General features: G+C 39.4%; 1 protein-coding gene across 4 annotated transcripts in view; it reads left to right on the top strand.

Moving 5' to 3' along the window:
* Nucleotides 1-21,318, top strand: part of cuedc1b (CUE domain containing 1b) — a 30,982-nt gene that overhangs the window by 2,760 nt on the left and 6,904 nt on the right. For 2 of the 4 annotated variants that reach the window (XM_084716776.1, XM_084716777.1), the window contains exons 2-7: nt 6,175-6,849; nt 8,865-8,992; nt 12,538-12,663; nt 14,632-14,897; nt 20,448-20,513; nt 20,745-20,825. In XM_084716776.1, the coding sequence (XP_084572902.1) occupies nt 6,547-6,849; nt 8,865-8,992; nt 12,538-12,663; nt 14,632-14,897; nt 20,448-20,513; nt 20,745-20,825 (970 nt within the window). In that variant the 5' untranslated portion in view covers nt 6,175-6,546. Of the gene's footprint in view, nt 1-6,174; nt 6,850-8,864; nt 8,993-12,537; nt 12,665-14,631; nt 14,898-20,447; nt 20,514-20,715; nt 20,826-21,318 lie in introns of all 4 variants that reach the window. The other 2 variants (XR_014769961.1, XM_084716778.1) reach the window with 2 other exon arrangements.

The raw sequence follows: 21,318 nt of genomic DNA on the forward strand, positions 1-21,318 counted from the left end.
ATGTTTGTCTTTCCTGAAATTGAAGGTGTGTCTCCCAAAAATATGGCTGTCAGCCCTGTTTGATTGTGACTGATGCTGCAGTGTTCTGCTGGTCAGACATGTGTGTCAGTCAGTTAATCTGCCAGGCAGCCAGTCAGGTGAAAGCAAGTTGTAGAGCAAGTGAGACAGAGCGGTGGTGGCAGTGAGGCCGTCCAACATTGGTGTTATAATGAGATTAACTGAATTACACTTTAGCATCAGACAACAGGTGTGGCCAGAACATCTAGAATGACTTAACATGCACGCAGCAAACAAGTCGCCACATTATACATGATTTTTATTATTTCAGCTAAGCAGAAATGTGGAGAAGTTCATCTGAAAATCAGTAGAAATGTTGGCATACATTTTGAATGCAGATGTCATGTGTCAAGTCGATTTGATCTCCTACTTGCACAGCGTGGCAAGTGACATCTGAGGCTTAGTGTAGATCCGTGAATCAGACATGATGTGTGACACTACACCACCATGTTGTACCCAGTCCAGACAGGTACAGTCTAGAGCTGACATTAAAGAGAGTTTTCACCGGTCATGTACCAGTGTAGCTTGTCAAGGGAAAGACCTTAACTTTTTTTTTTTTTTGCTTCAGCTGGTAAGCAACTACCTCCCATACACTCATACAGACACACATACACTCCCTCTGAGGACAGAGAGTCCTGGATTGTGTGCTAAATATAGCATGGTTCTTAGGTGCAGATTAATATGATGATGTTGGGAAGATATCTTTGTGAGTGCATGGCCATGGCATGGTATCACATACACACTAATACTTGCATGCTCCCATTCTGTGGCAGAACCAGGCTAAAAGCCTCTGTTGGTGTTCTCAGTAGAACACTGAGATTGTTTTAAACAAGACATTTGAAATAGTTGGAAGTAGAGCTGTACAATTAATTGTAATATTATAAATATTGTGAGATACCCGTACAATATCCAAATCACAGAACTCTGCAATTATTATTGATATATTTTAATGAACTAGATAGTGAATGTAAAGACACATTCATTCCAATGAGAGTTGCTCGCCTGGCGCATTAGCTGAAAAAGTTTCTTAGCTTCCATGTTTACTTCCTGGTTATACGGCCCACTGAATTTGCTCAGTAGTGTTCCCACTTAGCCCATAGACTTTACATTGTGATGATGTCACCAATTTTTAAATGGCTTTTTTTGGCTCAAAGAAAGTTTTACAAATATAAAAAACACAGATGTCTCTTTTATAATGGTGGCTTATGGGGGGCCAGTGGCAAATCTTTTGCTGCAATACTGCGAGTGACCACTGGCAAAATTGGTGGCAGGCTGAGTGGCATAGCCCTGTGTAGTTTAATAGTCTATGGTCCTCTTCCATGGAGTGCAGCATGTTACACCACCATGTTTCTTCAGTAGCACAGAATGGACAAACCAAACACTGACCTAGACAAGACCTCCAGCATTTTGTGCATGTTTCATGTCCACCATATGTTCTCCTATACTCTTGGAAGGGGAAGGTGTGACAAGGTGGTTGGTCTGAGCACATGAAGCAGTAAAGAATTGTTCTGATAAGGTATCAAGACAATTGGCCATCTCTGCTTTAATATTATTACACTATGGCCACAACTAACGTCATTTTAATTGTTGATTAATTGGATTATTTTCTCAATTAATTGGCTAAAAGTTGTTTGTTTTAAAATGTCAGAAAATGTCCAAAGATAATTAGTTTTCTGTCACAGAGGAGTAGAGAATTCATGTTTAAGAAGCTGCAAATCAGAGAATTTGTACTTTTTTTTTAAATGACTCAAAAAGATTAATCAGTTATCAAAAGAGATGGCGATTAATTTCATAATCAATTAAGAAATAATTTTTGCAACTCTGTGTGACACTATCTTAACCCTGAGTAATATATCAAATGTGTCATTTAATGTGAAATGTGTTTTTAATGGTGTATAAAGCTGGTTAGGCTCATAGACCTAGTGGAGCTGAGGAAAGAGCCATGACTTTGCAGCTGGTTCCGCCGGAACATAGCGCAGCAACATCTGGTGGACATTAGGGGTTAAAAACAGAAACATGTGATTGATCAGATGCTACAGCTGTAACAAGATCTGAGATCAGGGCCAACTGACCTGTGGCTGGTTGAGCAGGGTCTAATTCAGTTTCAAGTCCTTTTATAAATGACCTAAATGTAATCACACCCTGACTGTCTGCCTGAGCTGGACCTTACTCTCATGTGCATGTTCTTGCACACACAGCTATGTATTGTGACTGTTTTATCAAACTCAGTCAGTGTCTTGTTCTCTGTGTGCACACACACAGCTTCAGCAGGGCACGAAGGCAAGGCTATTAGGGCGGGCATCTTGTTTACATCAAAGCCAGACTCTTAGTAAATGGGAGGCTAAGAGAGCGGCTCTGTTTATGGGCTGTGGATGGGGCCTGGTACTGCCATGTGGCACTGGGCAGCCGCCAGCTACAATGAACCCCCAGTGAAGCAGGAAGGAAGGGGAGGTGAGGAATAGAGAGGCAGGAATCACAAATAGATTAAAGCTCCCATTACACAGCCTGATCAAGGTGGGAGTGTTGTGCCCTTCTTCTGCCTCACAGTTCTGTGTAAAACAAACTAACACAGAATGGTGGGATATTTTTATTCTGCCTTAAAGGGAAAGTTCACCCCAACCTCAAAAACACATACTTTCCCCTGGACTGTAGTACTATTTATCCATCTAGATTTTTTTGTTGTGAGTTGCAGAGTTTCGGAGATATCAGCTGTAGAGATGTCTGACTTCTCTCCAATATAATGGAACCAGATGGTACTCGGCTTGTGGTGCTCAACGCACCAAAAAATTTATTTGAAAAATTCAAAACCAGTGTCTCTTTCCTAAGAATCATGACCCGGTCACTGAAGATTTTTCAGTTTCATGTAGGAACTACTTTCCTTCTGCAGTAGAATCTACCTGAACTACTTTCTTTCCTACTAGAAATAAAGTAGTTTTTACACAAAACTGCTCACAATAAGGTGTATATATTATCTTAAGCAACTGGATCATAATTTTTTGGAAAGAGACACTGGTTTTTAATTGTTCACGCTTTTGTTTTTTTTGTGCTTTGAGCACCACAAGCAGACTTATTATATCAGAGCGAAGGCAGACATCTCTACAGTTTATCTGCAAAACTCCCACCAAAAAGTCTGGATGGATAAATAGCACTACATCCAGGGGAAAAATATGTATTTTAGATTTTGGAGTGAACTGTCTCTTATTACTGTCCTTATAAAGTGTGGGACTGTAGGACAGGACAGGGGTGTGAAGTTTTGGTGACGTGTTATGTGTGTGACCCACCACTTGAGGGATTTAAAAAAGCAGAAAGTTGCAGCTGACTCAAAGGTAAAGAGCAGCCAAATATGTCAGCAAATTGGTGAGACAACAAGGTCTGGGAGGTCCTTAGTCCTCAGACCAGAGGACTAGATCATAGGCCATATAACAGGAACAGTAAAGGCCATTATTCATTTTTAGAAAGCAGTGTCATTGCCTGCTGCAGATGTTAGATGTCACACTAGACACCAATGCTGTTGTGTTACATATCTCACCCGTCATCCCTCTTTGGCTTCCAGAATGCTGGCATTGTAGCTAAAATTGTGCGGGTCAGAGTGACTAAGCAAACCCAAGTCTTCTTTACACCAGTATTGTGAGATCTCTTCGTAGAAAGGGCTTAAAGGTTCAGTCAACTATTCTGGTATCTACTTTGATTTTGGGCTGAGCTTTAAATTGGCACCGTTCACCAGCCAAAGACTAAAATATGCAAGGTGGAAATATATGTCCAGTAGACAAAAAAAAGTTCATTTTGGACTGTGCTTTTTGAAAGAGACATAATAATCAGCAATCTTACTGGCTTGTGATTGGCCGAAGTCTTCTGTCAAGGGCTAGATTTTCTAAAGCCTTAAAGCAGAGCCAAGAGGAGGAGGAGTCATCCACTCTTCTCACAGACCATTTGAATTACATTATGTTTAAAGGTTCGTATGGAAACTTTAACCCAGTGATGCCAAAAATAAACAGCCCACCCCAGCTATAAGAGAAAGCCACAGCTAGCTTCTATTGCCAGAACTCCACATTTGTTAACATCATATTTCCATATTATGATATGAAAATTTCATATCATGATTATCGTGACCAAAATCTCACTGTCATCATAATTATTACTGTATTGTTAGAATATGTTATCATCATATTTATCACGATTTTTTCAAAGCACAATAATCAAACACAATAATTAAAATTTTAAATGGTTATACTACTTTTCCTCTTATTGTTTCATGCCTATCCACCATGTGCTAGTCCACAGTATGTTACAGCCATTTTCAAAAGCATAAACTTAACGACACACTCTTCTGGCTTCCTAAAACCTATACTTGAACTTTGTGTGGCTTTGTTACTTGGTTTCCACTGTAGCTCACAAACCAGGTCATTTGACCTATATGGCATAAAAAGGCAACAATTAAATTAAAAGGTTTTCTGTATTAATGTGTTTGGTAGGTACATTAAGTACGAAATATCTGGGTGTACAACAATAGAAGAAGTGGTGCCTACATTGATTTCCTGCCACATTTACTCTGTTGATGTCTATTTCCTCATTGATTGTGTTTTGCCTAACCTACGCTGACCTCAACCCAAGTCATTTCATCTCTCCTCAAAGACATTAATGGTGCTGCACTCCAATGTTCACACAAACAAAAAATCACTGCAATAGTTGTTTGAGGTCTGCTTTAAACCTGCTTTAAACCTGGTCAATCACAGTGAGCATTCTTGTCATATTGTCATATTGTCAAAAATAAGAATGTCAAAATGTTAAAGTTTATCTATCTATCTATCTATCTATCTATCTATCTATCCATCTATCCATCTATCCAACTATCTAACTATCTAACTATCTATCTAACTATCTATCTATCTGATCCTGTCTAACAATCCAAGAAGTCGTTCCTTTGGAATTATAAGGTTCTGACATTTTTGTCTAAACTGAGTTATTCACATATTCTTATTCTGTGACCACTTTCTAACATTATGTGAGGCGAAGTTATATACATATTTTGGCTTTTTATTTAGAAAACAAAAAGGTTATATCTTCAAAGTCAAACAATATCTTGGCTATAAAAGGTTCTATCTGTGAGCCAATCAGCAATTGTAGACACACAAGAGAACCAATCATGTTCTGGGTCAAATTTGAACGTTTGTCTGTCAGTGGCTGGTAGATGTTCACATTTATTAAGTTAATTTTCCACTCTGGCTGCCAGACTAACATTAGCACCAGCTGGTGCCAGCTGGCTAGCATGTTAGCTAACAATGAAAATAAAGCTCTCTGCAAGATCTAAAACAATTAAAAAGACTGAACTTGCCTGTCATTTATACAGCTGTCCTTCACAATAATGTGTAAGATTGCAACTCAACTGTTAACTCAGCAGTTCAGCTAAAAAAAAACCATTGTGAAATATGAAAACATGTTACTGAAACATTGTCAGGCATTTTGCAGTTCTTGAATGGTCTTAAAATGTCTTAAATTTTATAAATATTAGTTAAAATCCATTAAATACACAGATTTGAGTTTATGGGGTTCTAATCACAACATAAATACCAATTCTATTCATCCATCATGTTTTTTTCTTTCCCTTTTCCCCTAAAGAAGACATACTGTATATATTTAGTTTATCAAATCAACATTTCTGATATAAAACAAAACCTCATAGAAATGTCATAGAAATCATTCATTTAACTTTCTCATGCATGTAGGCATTCTGTTACAACACTATTTTTATGGTTTTAAACAAATTAAGGGTAAACTGTAAACTGCTTCTTTTCATGTTTTGAACCAGGTGTTTTAGGATTAGAAGGTTTTATCTGTATTTGACCTGTTCCAAAAAACTGAATTTACAAATTTGATAGGATTTTGATATTGTACATTTATTTATCTTAATGTTTTAAATGGATATCTGTGCTGCTCTTTGCATCTAGTGTCTAATAGTGGTTCTGTGTCTGAGGTCCCTGCAGACTGATGGAGCTACTGTAGAATGAGATTCAGCTGGAGGTGGCTGTTGAGAAGCAGTGGTGTAATTAAATTGTAGAACTATATAAGGTTTGTGTTGCGAGCTCTTCCTAACTCCCTGCCTGTCTCCTCTCTCTGTAGGTGCTGATGACTGTGATGTAGCTATGCATGTTCCCTGGTGGATTTTTACTCCAACCTCTACCTGGTGACAGGACCTTGGACATTGAATTTCTGTCACCGCCTGACTATTCCAGTGCCTGCACACCCTTCAGAACAGTCAGCCATGCTGGATGCTGCTGAATAACGAGTAGCTTTGGGGGGTTGGGGGGGACTCCAGTTTTTTTCTAAACTCCCATCAGCAGACTGCCATGTTTGTGTTAGAATGAGAAACTGAACAAGGAAAAAGTGGAGAGCAAGTGAGACTGAAGGGGCCAAAGTGCTTGTGTTGGAGACAAATAAGAAGAGCCATCCTATCAGGAGGTTGGCAGCACCTGAGGTGGCCAGGCCCTGAGGATGACTAGTCTGTTCAAGCGCAGCAGCAGCAATGGAGGTTCCAGAAGCAGTGGAAGTGGCGGCGGAGGCAGCGGGCAGCTCAACAACAGCAGGCCCAACCGGCAGGTCAGACGCCTGGAGTTCAACCAGGCAATGGAGGACTTCAAGACCATGTTCCCCTCTATGGACTATGAGGTCATTGAGTGTGTGCTGCGCTCCAACAACGGAGCTGTGGACGCCACCATCGACCAGCTGCTGCAGATGAGCATTGATGGACAGGGCTCAGATGACAGCTCAGACTCAGATGACAGCATCCCACCAGAGGTCAGTGGAAAGGGCCCAAGGGGTCCAGAGAGCAATATAATGCAGACCTGTCAGTACTGCTAAAAACTAATCACTGATTACCAGTAGGGTCAGTTACCAATAAGAATCAAGGGGGAAAAGATCCAAAATATGACTTCTGTGACATTTCTTGAGTGTTTGAAAACGGAATGATAGCTAGAAAACAATGCAACTTTAGGTTAACTTTACAGCTAATCCTAGATAGGAAACAATATAATGTTTTAACATTTTAGCTAAACTTAGATAGTAAATAAAGTCATTTTTGTGAACTTAATAGGTATTTTTAGCCAGAGGGGAACTGTAAGGCCTTCAGAGAAGGCCTAAGACATCGGTATTTCAAATGTTATATTTAAATATATTATATTTAATTTATTTCATTTAATTATTAGGCTGTTCTCTCCTATTTCTAATTTCAACCTTATTTTCTATCAACTTCACTTCAGAAATGAAAGGGTTACAGTCCTGAAAACAGCAAAATAGATAATAATATCCAATTAGATTTTTTTTTGCTGTTGGAAGTTTAGAGCTGGCTCTCTCATTGGTTAGGATTTCATCACTGGGACAGAAGGCCACAGCCTGTGTGTTTGTTTAGAAAGTGACTGGTGAATTAACCAATCACATTTTGATTTACAGTGGGTGGAACCAAAAATAATGAAGGACAGAGATATCTTGTTCAAGACGAAGCAGACGAGACCAGCGCTGTTGTTAGGTGGCTAACTTGATAGCCTTGACTTTCACAGTGTACCAGAGGATCTGCAAAGGACTGTGTTATTTAGTGCTTGTCCCAGAGTCTGTTTAAAAACAGTTTTCAGACACTTGAATATTATTTTTAAAGCTCCTTCCAACAGTGCAGCACAGCAGACAGAGTTGTGTTGGTAGAGAGAAATAATAGAACTGGAGATCTGTGCTACATGTAACTGTGTGTGTTACTGAAACAGAGAAATAAGAAACTGTCTATCAGTGTTTCCCGGAGTCCAAGATGACGTCTTCAGAAACCAGAAAAAGAAAACACCCAGAAAATATTCACTTTGAAGAAGCTAGAATCAGAGAATTTTTTTAATTGTTTTTTTTCCTAAAAAATTACCCAAACCAATTTATTGATTACCAGAATAGTAGCCAATTAATTACAGAGTACTAATCAATTATTTGGTTAATGATTGCAGTTCCAGTTGGTGGTATGACCCCACCAACCAGAATCCCTTACAGCACCTTTAAATTCTCTGCTGGATCACAGCATACAATCACAGACCCCTAACAATCCAGGGTATAAATGGCCCTCTGGAGGATCTAGTGTTTAACCACAACCACAAATTGAATAATTCGTGATTTTGCTTAACATCCTATCACATATATATGAGAAGTTGGTGTATGCAGTGAGCTAAAATACTTGAAGGATAAACGGCTTTTATATTTAGATGTTTGAGAGTTCGTTCTGTTCTCCTGGTGTTGTGTCAGATGCCTGACAGCATCATACGTTACCTTTACAAAAATAACTCCATGGTCTTCTGGCTCAGTTCCACCACGGGGCTTTGACCCAGGGCTTCATGACCTGCTCAAGATGCTGCTGACCCAAGCGCTTATTGATTTTGAGTTTAAAAATAGAATTTGATCTGAACTTGAGCATGAAATGTAATGTATTTTCCACTGGCTGATGTTTGAGTGTGCAGGCTCTGTACATATAAAAAAATCAAATTGTGGACATATAGAGGCTGCTCAGTGTCAGTTTTTGTTTTAGTCAGACATCAGCTACTGTCCAAACAGCTAAATTCAATGACAGGAAGGATGCCACCTCTGAACAGCTAACTGTAACAATCAGGCTTTGTACCAAAATAAATAAAGATCACAGGGAGGTCTAAATTCAGTGTGTTATATTTGACTATGGCAGATAAGTGACTGCAATTGGAATCAAAGTGGAATTCTTGCAAAATTGCAAGTGCATGAGGATAAGGCAGGTTTAATGAAACATAGTTTGTGTTGCGCTGTCTGTTCCGTTCTAGATTCTGGAGCGAACGCTGGAACCTGACAGTTCAGATGAGGAACCGCCTCCAGTCTATTCTCCGCCAGCATATGACATGCACATCTATGACAGGAAATACCCAGAAGCCCCACCAACACCCCCACCAAGGTAAGGAAGGAGGGATTGGACTTTATATAGAAAAGGCTGTGGCCTTGATAATGCAGTTATCAGATTAACTCATTTTGTGTTTGTTTGGGTTTTTTTTTTGTGCCTCTGACTTTATAAAATGAATGGAGGGTTTGTAGGTGGACAAAAAGCAATCTGGCCCTGCTACTGGTGCCACAAGGTGTAATGTGTGATAGAACTGCTTCTGGTGTAGGCCAGTACCAATATTCCTCCACCACTACCCCATTATTTGATTCATCAATAGAATAATTGATAGATAAGATAAAAATTAACATTCTAAATTGTGTGTCTCAAGTGGAGAGAGAGTGGAAAAACCTCTCTTCACAGTTACCTAGAGTTGATTGCATTAGTGTTGTCAAAAATATTCAGAAATATCAAAACTTTTTTGCTCTCTTCTCTCTGATAGTAAGTTGACACACACAACCCTGCAGTGCCCATATAGTCATATAGCATCTTCACATCACTTATCTCGTTTTCTCTGCTTGAATCTGTTATGTTATAGTCTTGTAATAGTTACCTTTTAATAAAAAAAAAAAAAAGTGCCCTCATTGCCAGTCTCACACAGCTAAAAAGGCTGTCAGGAGTAAGTGGCTAAATTAGAGCCACACACCACTGATAAAATGATATGAATAATATATGAAATATACTCTATATGTACTATGAAAAGTTATCATTATCTATCAAAGTCCAAAACATTTTTTTCCAGATTTGAACCAAGTGGAGTGAGTACATTCAACCTACTGTATGTGGTCAGGCTTGAGCTGACTTCATAGAATAAGTGAGTGAGATTTGTACTGATCAACAGCTTGCACTTTATCCATTTTACCTCTTCAGGCCCGTGTATCTAAGGTGAAAGCTTTCCATGTTAAGTTGTAAATAATTAAAGCTGGTGCTATAAAAGAAAACCTCTGGAAGATCCAGGCTGTAAAACGGTTAGAAAATATACTGCAGTTTGGTTGTTGGTTTTTAAGTGTGCACAGTGTTGATGTAATGCAAAATGTTGAATGTCAAATGCATGCTTTTCCAAAATTAAAAAAAAGAACAAAAAAGTCAGGGCATCAGTTCAGTGGCTGCATTAAATAGGGTATCCCATTCTGTCCCTTTAAGCAGATGTTCTAGGGACTTTGGACATCTGTGCCAAATGTCATGGCAATGCATCCAACTGTCATATGTGAGAAATGTTAAGGGATCACTGAAGAAGAGACCACACGTCTGAGCCAAATTCCATGACAATCCATCCAATAGCTGTTGAGAGTTGAGTCTAGATCAAAGTGGTGGCTCGACTGACTGACATCACAATCAGTAGAGCCATCATGTCTATCATCTATTTTGTGTGGCTGAAATGGAGGGTGGACCTCACAGAGCAGTACCTTAACACACACACTGATGTATTCTACCAACATGTAAATGTTGTGACCAGAGGAAACAACACTCTGGACTTGGCTTATACAAACATTAAAAACTCTTACAAAGCAGAGCCTCTCCCCCATATTGGTAACAACATATAACTGTCAGACTCATACCAGCATACAGACCCAGAGTGAAGCGGGACAAGCCAGTGGTCAGTGAGGTCAGAATGTGGTCACAGGAAGCAACAGCAGCACTACATGACTGTTTTGACACCACACACTGGGACATCTTCAGAGACACAGCGACACATGATGGGAGTGTACAGGAATACACAGATTCTGAAGCCATGGCTGACAGGGAAAGTGCGCTCATTGCTCAAAGCACGAGACAAGGCATTCAGAGCTGGAGACTCTGCAGCATATGCACTTGCAAGAAGCAACCTGGCCCAGGGAATTAAAGGGGCAAATAGGCAGTATGCACAAACACTGAACAGCCAATTTACTGAAGCTAAGGACTCATGTCGCTTGTGGCAGGGATTTCATTCCATCACCGACTATAACCCCCCGAACTCCCCGATTTCCGCCCTGTAGCCCTCACGCCTATACACCCTAACGCCTGGTCATGCAGCACATTAAAAACTGCCTCCCTGCCGACCTGGACCCACTACAATTCGCTTACAGAAGAAACAGATCCACAGAAGATGCAATTTCCACCATGCTCCACCTCGCACTGTCTCATCTTGAGAAGAAGAACCCCTACGCCAGGCTTCTGTTCTTAGACTTCAGCAGTGGCTTCAACACCATCATCCCACAGCAGCTGGTGAAAAAGCTGCAGCTGCTAAAAGTGGACACCAGCATCTGCAACTAGGTCTACAACTTTCTGACTCAGCGATAGCAGACAGTCAGGGTGGGCAGCCGCACATCAAAGACCATCACAGTGAGCACAGGCTCTCCGCAGGGCTGCGTCCTGAGCCCTTTGCTCTTCAGCCTGCTCACCTCTGTCTGCACTGCCAGATTTTGCAGCAACTACATCCTGAAGTTTGCAGATGACATGACGGTGGTGGGCCTCATTAAGGACAACAGTGAGTCTGCATACAGGGAAGAAGTGAAACCGCTGAGTTCATGGTGTGGTTCCCACAACCTCTTCCTCAATGTGGAGACCAATGAGGTTATTATTGATTTCAGGAGGGCTGGCAAACTGGATCATGAACCACTATCCATCAACGGTACTGCTGCTGCTGTAAAGAAGGTCAGCAGTGTTAAGTATTTGGGGGTTCACATTGATGAGGACCTCACTTCAACCACTAACACCTCAGCAGCGGCTCTCACTCCCTCCACAGACTCAGGAAAACAGGCCTCCCCACCACACACCTCACCACCTTCTACAGGGGTACTGTTGAAAGCATCCTGACCTATGGCTTCACCACCTGGTTCGGGTGCTGGACAAAAAGGAACTTAACAGACTGGTCAAGACAGCCAGCAAAATCATTGGTGTCCCACTCCCCTGCCTGATGAAGCTATACCAGCAGCGCTGCATTAACGGACTGTCCCCCATCCCCACATACACACCCACACTCACCCTTGACAGCTAGTCACCTGTCAAGTTAAGAGACTGAATGCACTTTTTGAGAGAATGGACTGTTTTTATCTGATTTTATTCCTATTTATTGTCTATTATGATGCTATATTTTATTATGTTACTATTTTATCATTGCACTGCAGTCACTGATTGAGAAATGAAATTTCTTCTCTTGTGTATGTAAATGCACAGTGAACATGACAATAAAAATCCTTGATCCTTGATCCTTGACACTGATGTATTACTAAAGCAGAAACAAAATAAACTAAGAGTCAGATCGTCCTCAAAGCATAATCAGTCAGCCTATTTTCTTTGTATAACAATATTACAAACTGTTCCTGTAAGTGTCTCTTTCATCTGCGAGCACTCAGCAGGCATTTCTTCACAACATATCTTCTGATCTGTTTTATCTGTTAATGAAATCCAGGAAACAAACAGATGTTTCCTTTCTCTGGTCGTCCCATGTGATTTTTGTAAGTGGGCAATTTAAAGAATATGAATAATTAATAGTAATTTGAGAGGTAAGTTGATAATGCACCTAATGCAGTTGGTAGAGTTGTTAATGTTAACATGTCCTGTTACTCAATGGCCTCTCCTAGATTTGAAGCAGAGCCACCTCCAGGTCACCAGCAGGTCAGAAGCTACAGGAACTGGAATCCTCCTCTGCTTGGAAATCTGCCAGATGACTTCCTGCGGATCCTGCCTCAGCAGTTAGACAGTATCAAGGTAAAACATGTCAGCACACAGACGACTGCATTTCTTTTCTTCTTCTATTTAAAACATTGAAATCTGAACAGGTTTATTATTGTGTGGGTGTCAGTGGAAGTGTTAGTGCTGGTTTTGTAGTGTAATTACAAGTGGTGTTAGGGTGTCACTTGGGTATCGCTTAAAAGATGATAGTACCCTTAAAGTGATGCTGATACCAACTGAGCACTTCATTTGGTACCTTTTTCTCTACTTCATTTATACCCATATAATTTTTCTGCATGTTGAACTGCTGGTTCTGTCAAATAAACCAGCCTTGACTGTATGGGTTGTAGCTGCTGCAGTAGTGGGCCAATTACACGCTGCATTAAATCGAGGAATGTTGGTGATTGGCTGCAAGCAAAACTATACAAAAAGTCATTTTTCTCAGTGCTTGGGTACAAAAAAGATCAAATGCAGGTATTGTTTGACTGGAGAAGTTTTGATACGACTTGTTACCAGGTTATTTTGACCAATATCTTAAAGGTAACCAGCTCTTGTCAGTACTAAGGAAGTTCTGGAACTAATAGGTGGTTTTAGGAGAGTTGCAGCAGGCTGTGATGTTCAAGGCTGTTGCTGGTGGTTCTAGGTGGCTCCTTTGATAGATGTTAGAGCCCCACAATACCGATATTAGAGAGTTTCACAATTTTAGTTAATGGTGACCAGTTAAAAAGACAACAATGAAAAAAATAAAATTAAATAAATAAAATGCCTCCATACTGCTTGTCTGTTGCAATCAAAGTCTCCTAAAGCACCAACATGCCAAGTTGAAATGAAAGATGTCCTTTCCACCATTTGTTTTTAGCCTAGATTTTCACCATAGATCCTTAGCCTGGAGCCATGTTCACATGCACACCATCTGCACACAACATGTCAGGGCTTTAGGAGACTTGGATTACACCAGAGGAGCAGTATGAAGGCATTTTATGTTTTTTTTTTTTGTGTTGTTCTTTACATTTGCAAAAGTATTAACAAAAAGGATCAAATATATATATGAATATGCATACAATTCTGCTGATAAAATATATAAAAACCTTAAAAATAAAACTAAAAACAATCTGCATTGAGGTCTTTAAAAAAGTTTTCATATCAGCACATAGCAGACAACATCATGTGTGTTGACAACAATATAGACCAATATAGCTGTGATTAGCTGCCTGATATATCTGTCTGGCTCTTTGACCATTCCAGTCAGCCATCGGTTTGTATTAATTCCATTAATGTTCTATTCTGTTCCATTAAATGCTAACCTAGGCTAACCATGTCCTGACTTCAGCTCTGCACTTTACAGATAAATATATGGTTGAGTGACATCCTCTCAACTCAATCACAGAAAGAAATGGAAGAGGCCCCAAAATGTTCAACAAAATGTTACAATACTCCCCAGTTCTACTGCTACTCTCAGGACCACTCCTGTACTATTGGCAGGAGTGGTTCTGATACTAGAAGTGGCAGTGGGTTGGTTGCCTTGCAGGGGAGCCGGATTCGCAAAAGATCAGATGAGAATCCGTCTTGCCAGGCTTCAAGTTATCCGTTTGTGTCCACACCAAAAGTGGTGCAGCCAATCAGTGTCCCAGGAGGGACTACTGGCAGCTATGGGCGTGGTTTTAGGTGTGACGACAGTGAGAGGCGTCCATAGAATTGACTTGTCTTCAACAAACAATGGCAGCTCCTTAAGAGGTTAGCATAGATACTGTGATAGCATCAGGTACATCAGAACTGGAGAGTATTTCTTCATTGAAAGAAGAGCAAAGGACGACACTGAAGGCTGAAGATGTTTTCACTCTCCTGACCAACATCAGCAAGAGTTTGATCTGATTGGTTGAAGTAAGCCTGTGTTAGACATGGCATGGTTCATCCAGTCACCTGCAAATGACCCCTTGGAGTGATCCCTAATCAAACGACATGAATTGACGCTCTAACTAAAGACTTCTCCTGTCTTTATCCCCGCAGAGCTCTCAGAGCAGTCTGTCCCAACCGTCATCGTCATCCTCTTCCTCGGTTTCTTCAATAAGCCAATGGACAGCCCAGTCTGGCTCTCGGTCTGGAGCCTCAGGGACCACAGGAGGTCCAAGTTTGACAGCAGGAGCCACAGAGCAAGACAAGAAACTGAAGCAGTATCTGGAGGATGAGCGCATCGCCCTCTTCCTACAAAATGAGGAGTTTATGAGGGAGCTGCAGCGCAACCGCGAGTTCCTCATCGCCTTAGAGAGAGGTATGACTGTGTCCATCCTACTCATTATACACAGAATTTCTGCTCATGATGCCAGTTTTAATAGCTGTACTGTTGAAAATAATGCATAGAAAGTTAAAACATTCAGATTTGAAGTTGTGAGATACCATTATTTCTTAAGATATTCTAGTGTTTTTAAGGTTGTTGTCATTAAAGGTTCCCTGTGGAGTTTATACCTCTAGCAGCATTATAGAGCCATTTTGTTTGTCCTGTACACAAGGGTGCACATGTATACACAAAAAACAGGTGACACGGTACACAGACCTGACAGTGATTTCATACTTTTCCACTATAATACACCAACACAGGCAAGAAGACTGCAGGCTAGTAAACATGAATGTAAATAGTGCTGGACTGAAAATACTTACAAAGCCTTGCAAATGTTTTGGAGGAAGGAAATATATTCAACACATGTGTTGCTCAAGTACACACACTGTATTTTGGTGAGTAACACTGAATGTAAACATAACTTTTTGTTTGTTTACAAGAAAACTCCACAGTGCACCTTTAAAAGCCGTTGTTTTTGTGCTGTTATTACCACAGTTTGCCTTGATGCTCAAGTCCAGTGCTCGTCTCTTTGGAATTACTTTTGTCTAAGTAATAAAACTCAAATGTTTAATTACAAACCATGCAGCAATATCAGCAGCAACCCAACCCTGCTAACACTGGAGAGTGTTAGAGCTAAAATGTGGAAAGCAAAGAAACCGATTGTCCAAAATCAAACAGTTCAGGGTGTGACTGCACTGCCTGCCTTTGGTTTAAGTTCCTGACTTTTGTTTAGTGAATTTGGCCTTTGTGTTGTGTGGAAAAGAGGGAGATCTGATTCATCTCCAGAGCCAATAAACATCACAGCAGACCCATCACACCCTGAACACAACTTCACCCCTCTGGTTGGTGCTACAGAGCACAGTATGCCAAAACAACTGATGCAAGATCAGTTTCTCTCCATACACACTGTTACTCTGATGAGCAGTTAACATCAGCCCGATAGTGTCAGATGCAATCCTGGTGCAATAATCCTGTAACACTAAACATCCACTGTGCCTAGAAATGTAGAAATGTATTTTATAGTTTAAATACACAAAACATTTACATATCGTCATTGTATTTTTTTTCACCTACTTGTGTAACTCCCGATTCCAAAAAAGTTGGGATGTTGTGCAAAACAAATAAAAACGTGTTGATTTGGAAAAACTTCAATTGAATACAGTACAATGACAAGATATTTAGTGTTCCAACTGGGTAACTTTATTGTTTTTTGTAAATATACACTCATTATGTATTTGATGCCTGCAACATGTTTCAAGTTTCAAGAGGAGCGTGTTTACCACTGTGATACATCATCTTTTCTTTTAACAACACTCAGTTAGTGTTTGTGAACTGAGGACACTAATTGTTGAAGTTTTGAAAGTGAAATTCTTTCTCCCTCTTGCTTGATATATGACTTGATGTGCTCAACAGTCCGGTGGTTGTATTTTGTGCTTCATAATACACCACACATTTTCAATGGGAGACAGGTCTGGACTGCAGGCAGGTCAGTCTAGTACCTGGACTCTTTTACTATGAAGACACACTGTTGGAACACATGCATGATGTGTCTCGGCATTGTTTGGCTGAAATAAGCAGAGATGTCTCTGAAAAAGTCGTCATCTGGATGGCAGCATATGTTGCTCCAGAACCTGTATGTACCTTTCAGCATTAAGGTAAATTGAAAATGAGTGTATATTTACAAATAAAATAATAAGGTTACCCAGTTTGAACATTTTAATGTCTTATCTTTGTACCGTATTCAGTTGAATACAAGTAGAAAAGTATTTGCAAGTCATTACATTCTGTTTTTATTTGCGTTTCATACAACGTTCCAGCTTTTTTATTATTGGCAGGTACCTTAAAGTTAAATACTATTCAAATCAACAGTAACAACAAATAAATTTATGGTTAATTACACACATTTTAAGTTGTGGATGACAAGGCCCTAGTTAGCTGTCTTCAGAAATCAGATCCTTTAGGTGAAGCAGCCTATTTGGCTCACTCTGAGACCCTCCAAACATAGTGTCATATTAGTCATCTAGTGATTATATCTCTGAGATGCTCACAGTGACTTTATCTTGTCAGGAAACTCTATGGCCTCTGTGTCAGTCAGCAGATTTTAGAGCTTATTTACAAAACTTTTGTGGAAAGCATTTTAACCTTTCCTATTCCTGCTCTGTACAGTCACCTAAATTGTAGACTTAAGAATAAACTTTCCAGGATTGTGTCAATGGCAAGTAAGATAATTGGCAAAAACTGGAAGCCTTTGAATCAACTTTTAACAGAGAGGACGAGGGAGAAGACGAGGAGCGTCCTGTCAGAGAGCTCTCATCCTCTCCAGCCAGTTTGAGCCTTTAAAATCTCTGAGGCGCTACAGAGTCCCTCTGGCAACTAAAAACATATTCAAGAAGTCCTTCATCCTAAGTGCTATTAATTTTGTTAACTCTACAAATGATTGGGATCTGGACCACAGATATGACATGGACTGCTCTTAGTGTTTAATGGTTAATGTTTATCATCTATTTAATCTTATCTATGTACTTGTTTTTTACCTTCTCTTGTGTCCTGTGTTTGGTGAGCTGAAGACAAGTTTCCACCTCGGTGGATGATAAAGATTTATTCTATTTTATTCTGGTCTATTCTATTCTGAACTTCTTCAGGGCATTGGCCACGTACTTTATTGATCCCCTCGGGGGAAATTGTTCACTTTACCGATGCTCAAGAATAGAAAAATATACAGCATAGAACAATTATAAAAAATAGAAAATAATTCTATAAAATCAACTACAATATATACAGATACATAGCAATAATATGACAAAATATATACAGCAAGAGTATGTGAAGATATATACCTTATTCTCCATAACAGCACTATATAGATATACAGGAAAATAGGAAATAATGTCCAAAATCCTGCCTAGCTGTGTCCAGTCTCCACTCTCCAGACAAGAGATTGAATTTCTTAGCCTTTTAAATTTTAGCTCTATCATATTTAGCAGTGTTATCAGATTTGGATTGCTGTTGCTGTTGTTTGTTTTCTTTTTGTGTGTTACTTTACCTTTTTTTTCTTTGACAAAATAAATTCCATGTGTCTCCATTTGTCACAGTTGTACATCCTTCAGCTTATGATCAAAGCACTTGCTTCCATTGTTGTAGTATATTTACAGATCCAAATGTACCTGAACCACATTCAAGGTTTTTCAGGTGTCTTTGAATTCTAAGTTCTTTAGTTGCATTATTCACTTAATCTCAGAAATATAAATATAATTATCATAAAAATATGAAGAATTTACTGTTTCTGGGATTAAAAACTCTATTCTGAGATGAGAGTTAGACTGACTTTATTTTCAGAAAGTCACTGTGTAACTTTCAGCTCAGAACTCAGACTTTCACAATTCTGAGTTTAAGCTCAGGGCATTTTTTACTTGTACCCAATTCGCATAATTCACAGTTTTTGACAAGTTGGACAACATGAACATGACAACCAAACAAAATATTTGGCCAGTAACTGATTTTGCATGCACAGATTTTTTTGAGGAAAGACAGTTAAATGCAATGAAATGTTTGTGTTTGTGGTGGAAATATGACCTTTTTAGAGCTTCTAAAATTCAGGCTTTGCTGAGACAAGCTAGATAAGCAAAGTGCTTGCCTTGGCTGATCTGGTGCAACAATGCAAAGCATAAAGAGACAGTTCACCCAAAAATCAAAAACATATATTTTTCTTCTTACCTGTGTTGCTATTTATCCATCTAGGTCAGGGGTATTCAACTAGAGGTCAAAGAGGTCCAGTTAGAGAAAATTTCCTAAAGCAAAGGTCTGGAACATCATAATGTCTAACTTGTGTTATGAGAGTGATATATACTGAAGTAGTGTAGTAGTTGTATCAACGTCTACATCAGGGGTGTCAAACTCATTTTGGTTCAGGAGCCACATACAGACCAATTTGATTTCAAGTGGGCCGAACCAGTAAAATTAAAGCATAATCTATCAATTATTCTGCCGATTAATTGAGTAATCAGATAAGAAATATTGCATGTTCTGCATTTTTTTCTATTACATTACGTTTGTTTTATTTAAGAACAATGGTAATATACAAAATAGAAAATAAGACAGGTCTATTAAATGAACAACTATAAATTACTAAAGTAAAAATACTCAGTAAAGTAACTTTACTTTTAATGTAGATTTACTTTTACTGTATTTACTTTACTTTTTACTTTTTTTTTCAAGTACAAAGGTAAAAGTAAAGGTAGTAATGTCTGCAGAAACCACAAACAGAAGAGTGAACTAACTCTTTTAACTGAAACAGTCACCAGAATGTTTTGTTCACATGTTAAAATCACAACATTTTTCTTCTGGAGCAGGACAGACACCAGACCCCCAGAGGACAGGGGACTTGTTTACCAACATGACACCTTTTTCTCCTCTTATGAGTTTGCAGGTCTGTATTTAGTCATCAAAAAATACCAACAAGAATACCATTAAAGTACAACAACAGCAATAAAAATGTTGATTTTTCAAAAAAGGAAACAACATGCAAAATATTTAAATTGTAATTAAGTAAAAACACTAATACCACAATGTCAAAATATCTAAGTAAAGAATCTGAGTATTTTTTTCCATCACAGCAGGTCAGTGATCAGTGTTTCAGTGAATAGTGTTTTATTTATGGCGGCCCGCCACATTAAAAACATCGACACCATGACATGATTTTCTATTTTTGGAGCCGCGCACCTTTTTCGGTCGTGTCTAGAAGGTAACTCTTTATTTGCACAACTCTCGCGAGATTTGTTTCCGTTATTTTTACTAAAATAATCAAACTCGCGCGATCTTTCGCGGGTCTAGGGTTCCCTTCTAGAGACGACCCTCTCTGTCTCTCTGTCAAACTACAGACAGCAGACTGTCTGTAAACAGCACGATGTTACACTCTGCAGTGTTTCACACAAAGACTTTATGTGTTTGGACACCCAGGTTAGGTTTGTCACCAATTTTGACATTTTTATTTTTTTTTAATCAATCCGAGAGGACTGGGTCCTCGACGGCGTGTGGGTCCAGACTTGGACCATGGTCCGACTGTTAGGGGCCCCTGATCTAGACTGTTGGTGTGATTTGCAGAGTTGTCCAAGATATCAGCTGTAAAGATGTCTGCCTTCTTTTCAATATAATAGAACTATGTGGCTCTTGGCATGTTGTGCTCACAGCGCTAAAAAAAATACGGCTGAGTGCCCTCGAGACCCATTATATTGGCAGAAATCTCAGCTGATCAGCTGATATCTCCAAAATTCAGCAACTCACACCAAAACTATCTAGATGGAGGAAAATATGTATTTTTGATTTTGGGGTGAACTGTCCCTTCAAAACTGTTTTCCCCTCTCATCAGGCACTGGTCAAGGTGAATTGATGTGGAAGTTTAGAAGTTTGAGCATTGCCATTATACCAGGGTTCATCACATCTTGGTTCCTCACATCAGTGGTCATAACATCTGCTCTCTGTTTTTAGATCGCTTGAAGTTTGAATCAAAGAAATCAAAGTCCAATCATTCATCTAGCATGGAGAGTTCCACAGGTAGATATCACTCATCAAGCTTCCTCTGCCAAGCTATTTGCAACTGTGTCTTTGTACACTGAATTCTACTGAATACTGGTCTGTGTGTGTCTATGCATTCACTGTGATATTTGTTGGTTGTGTCGAGGATTTGTGCTATGGACATCATACTATAAGTACTTGTGATTGTACAGCTGATGTGTGTAAGTAAATGAGTGTACAGTGTGGTGGTGTTGCTGTGTCTGTGTGCAGGAGAACAGTACTCTGCAGCTTCAATGGAGGCTGTCTCAGATGACGCCCTGTTCAGAGATAAACTCAAACACATGGGCAAATGTAAGTCTGCCAATTTATAATTATTTCACAAATAATGCATTAGCTTTTAAAGGGAAAGTTTGAAGTGTAGTTGCACGAGATATTTATCTATAGTCAGTGTATTACCTGCAGTAGATGGTGTCAACCCCCAATTTGGAGAAGCAGCAGGAGTACCAGTGTATGAAGCTGAACAATGTACTGCTATGGACAGGGTCAGCAGCAAAATGTCTTTTACACACCTAAAAAATCAATATCATTTTAAGTGCACACTGTATTTGCAAAAGGTCTCTGGTGGCTTTTGATAGAGCAATATTTGGTTTGTATAACAGTGGTTTATAAACAGAGAAAATCAGGAAATCTCTGTAATTAAAAGGTAGAAAGCAGCATTTTCTGCCAATTTTGCCTGAAAAATTACTTTAAAAAATTAATTAATATTTGAAACAAGTTAATATCTTAAGATTAGCTTCCTGCACTGGTACTCCTGCTGCTTCTCCAAACTGGGGGCACGTTGACC

The sequence above is a fragment of the Lutjanus erythropterus genome, chromosome 4 (assembly GCF_056507025.1).
Source record: "Lutjanus erythropterus isolate fLutEry1 chromosome 4, fLutEry1.hap2, whole genome shotgun sequence".
In the NCBI taxonomy this organism is placed as follows: domain Eukaryota; kingdom Metazoa; phylum Chordata; class Actinopteri; order Lutjaniformes; family Lutjanidae; genus Lutjanus; species Lutjanus erythropterus.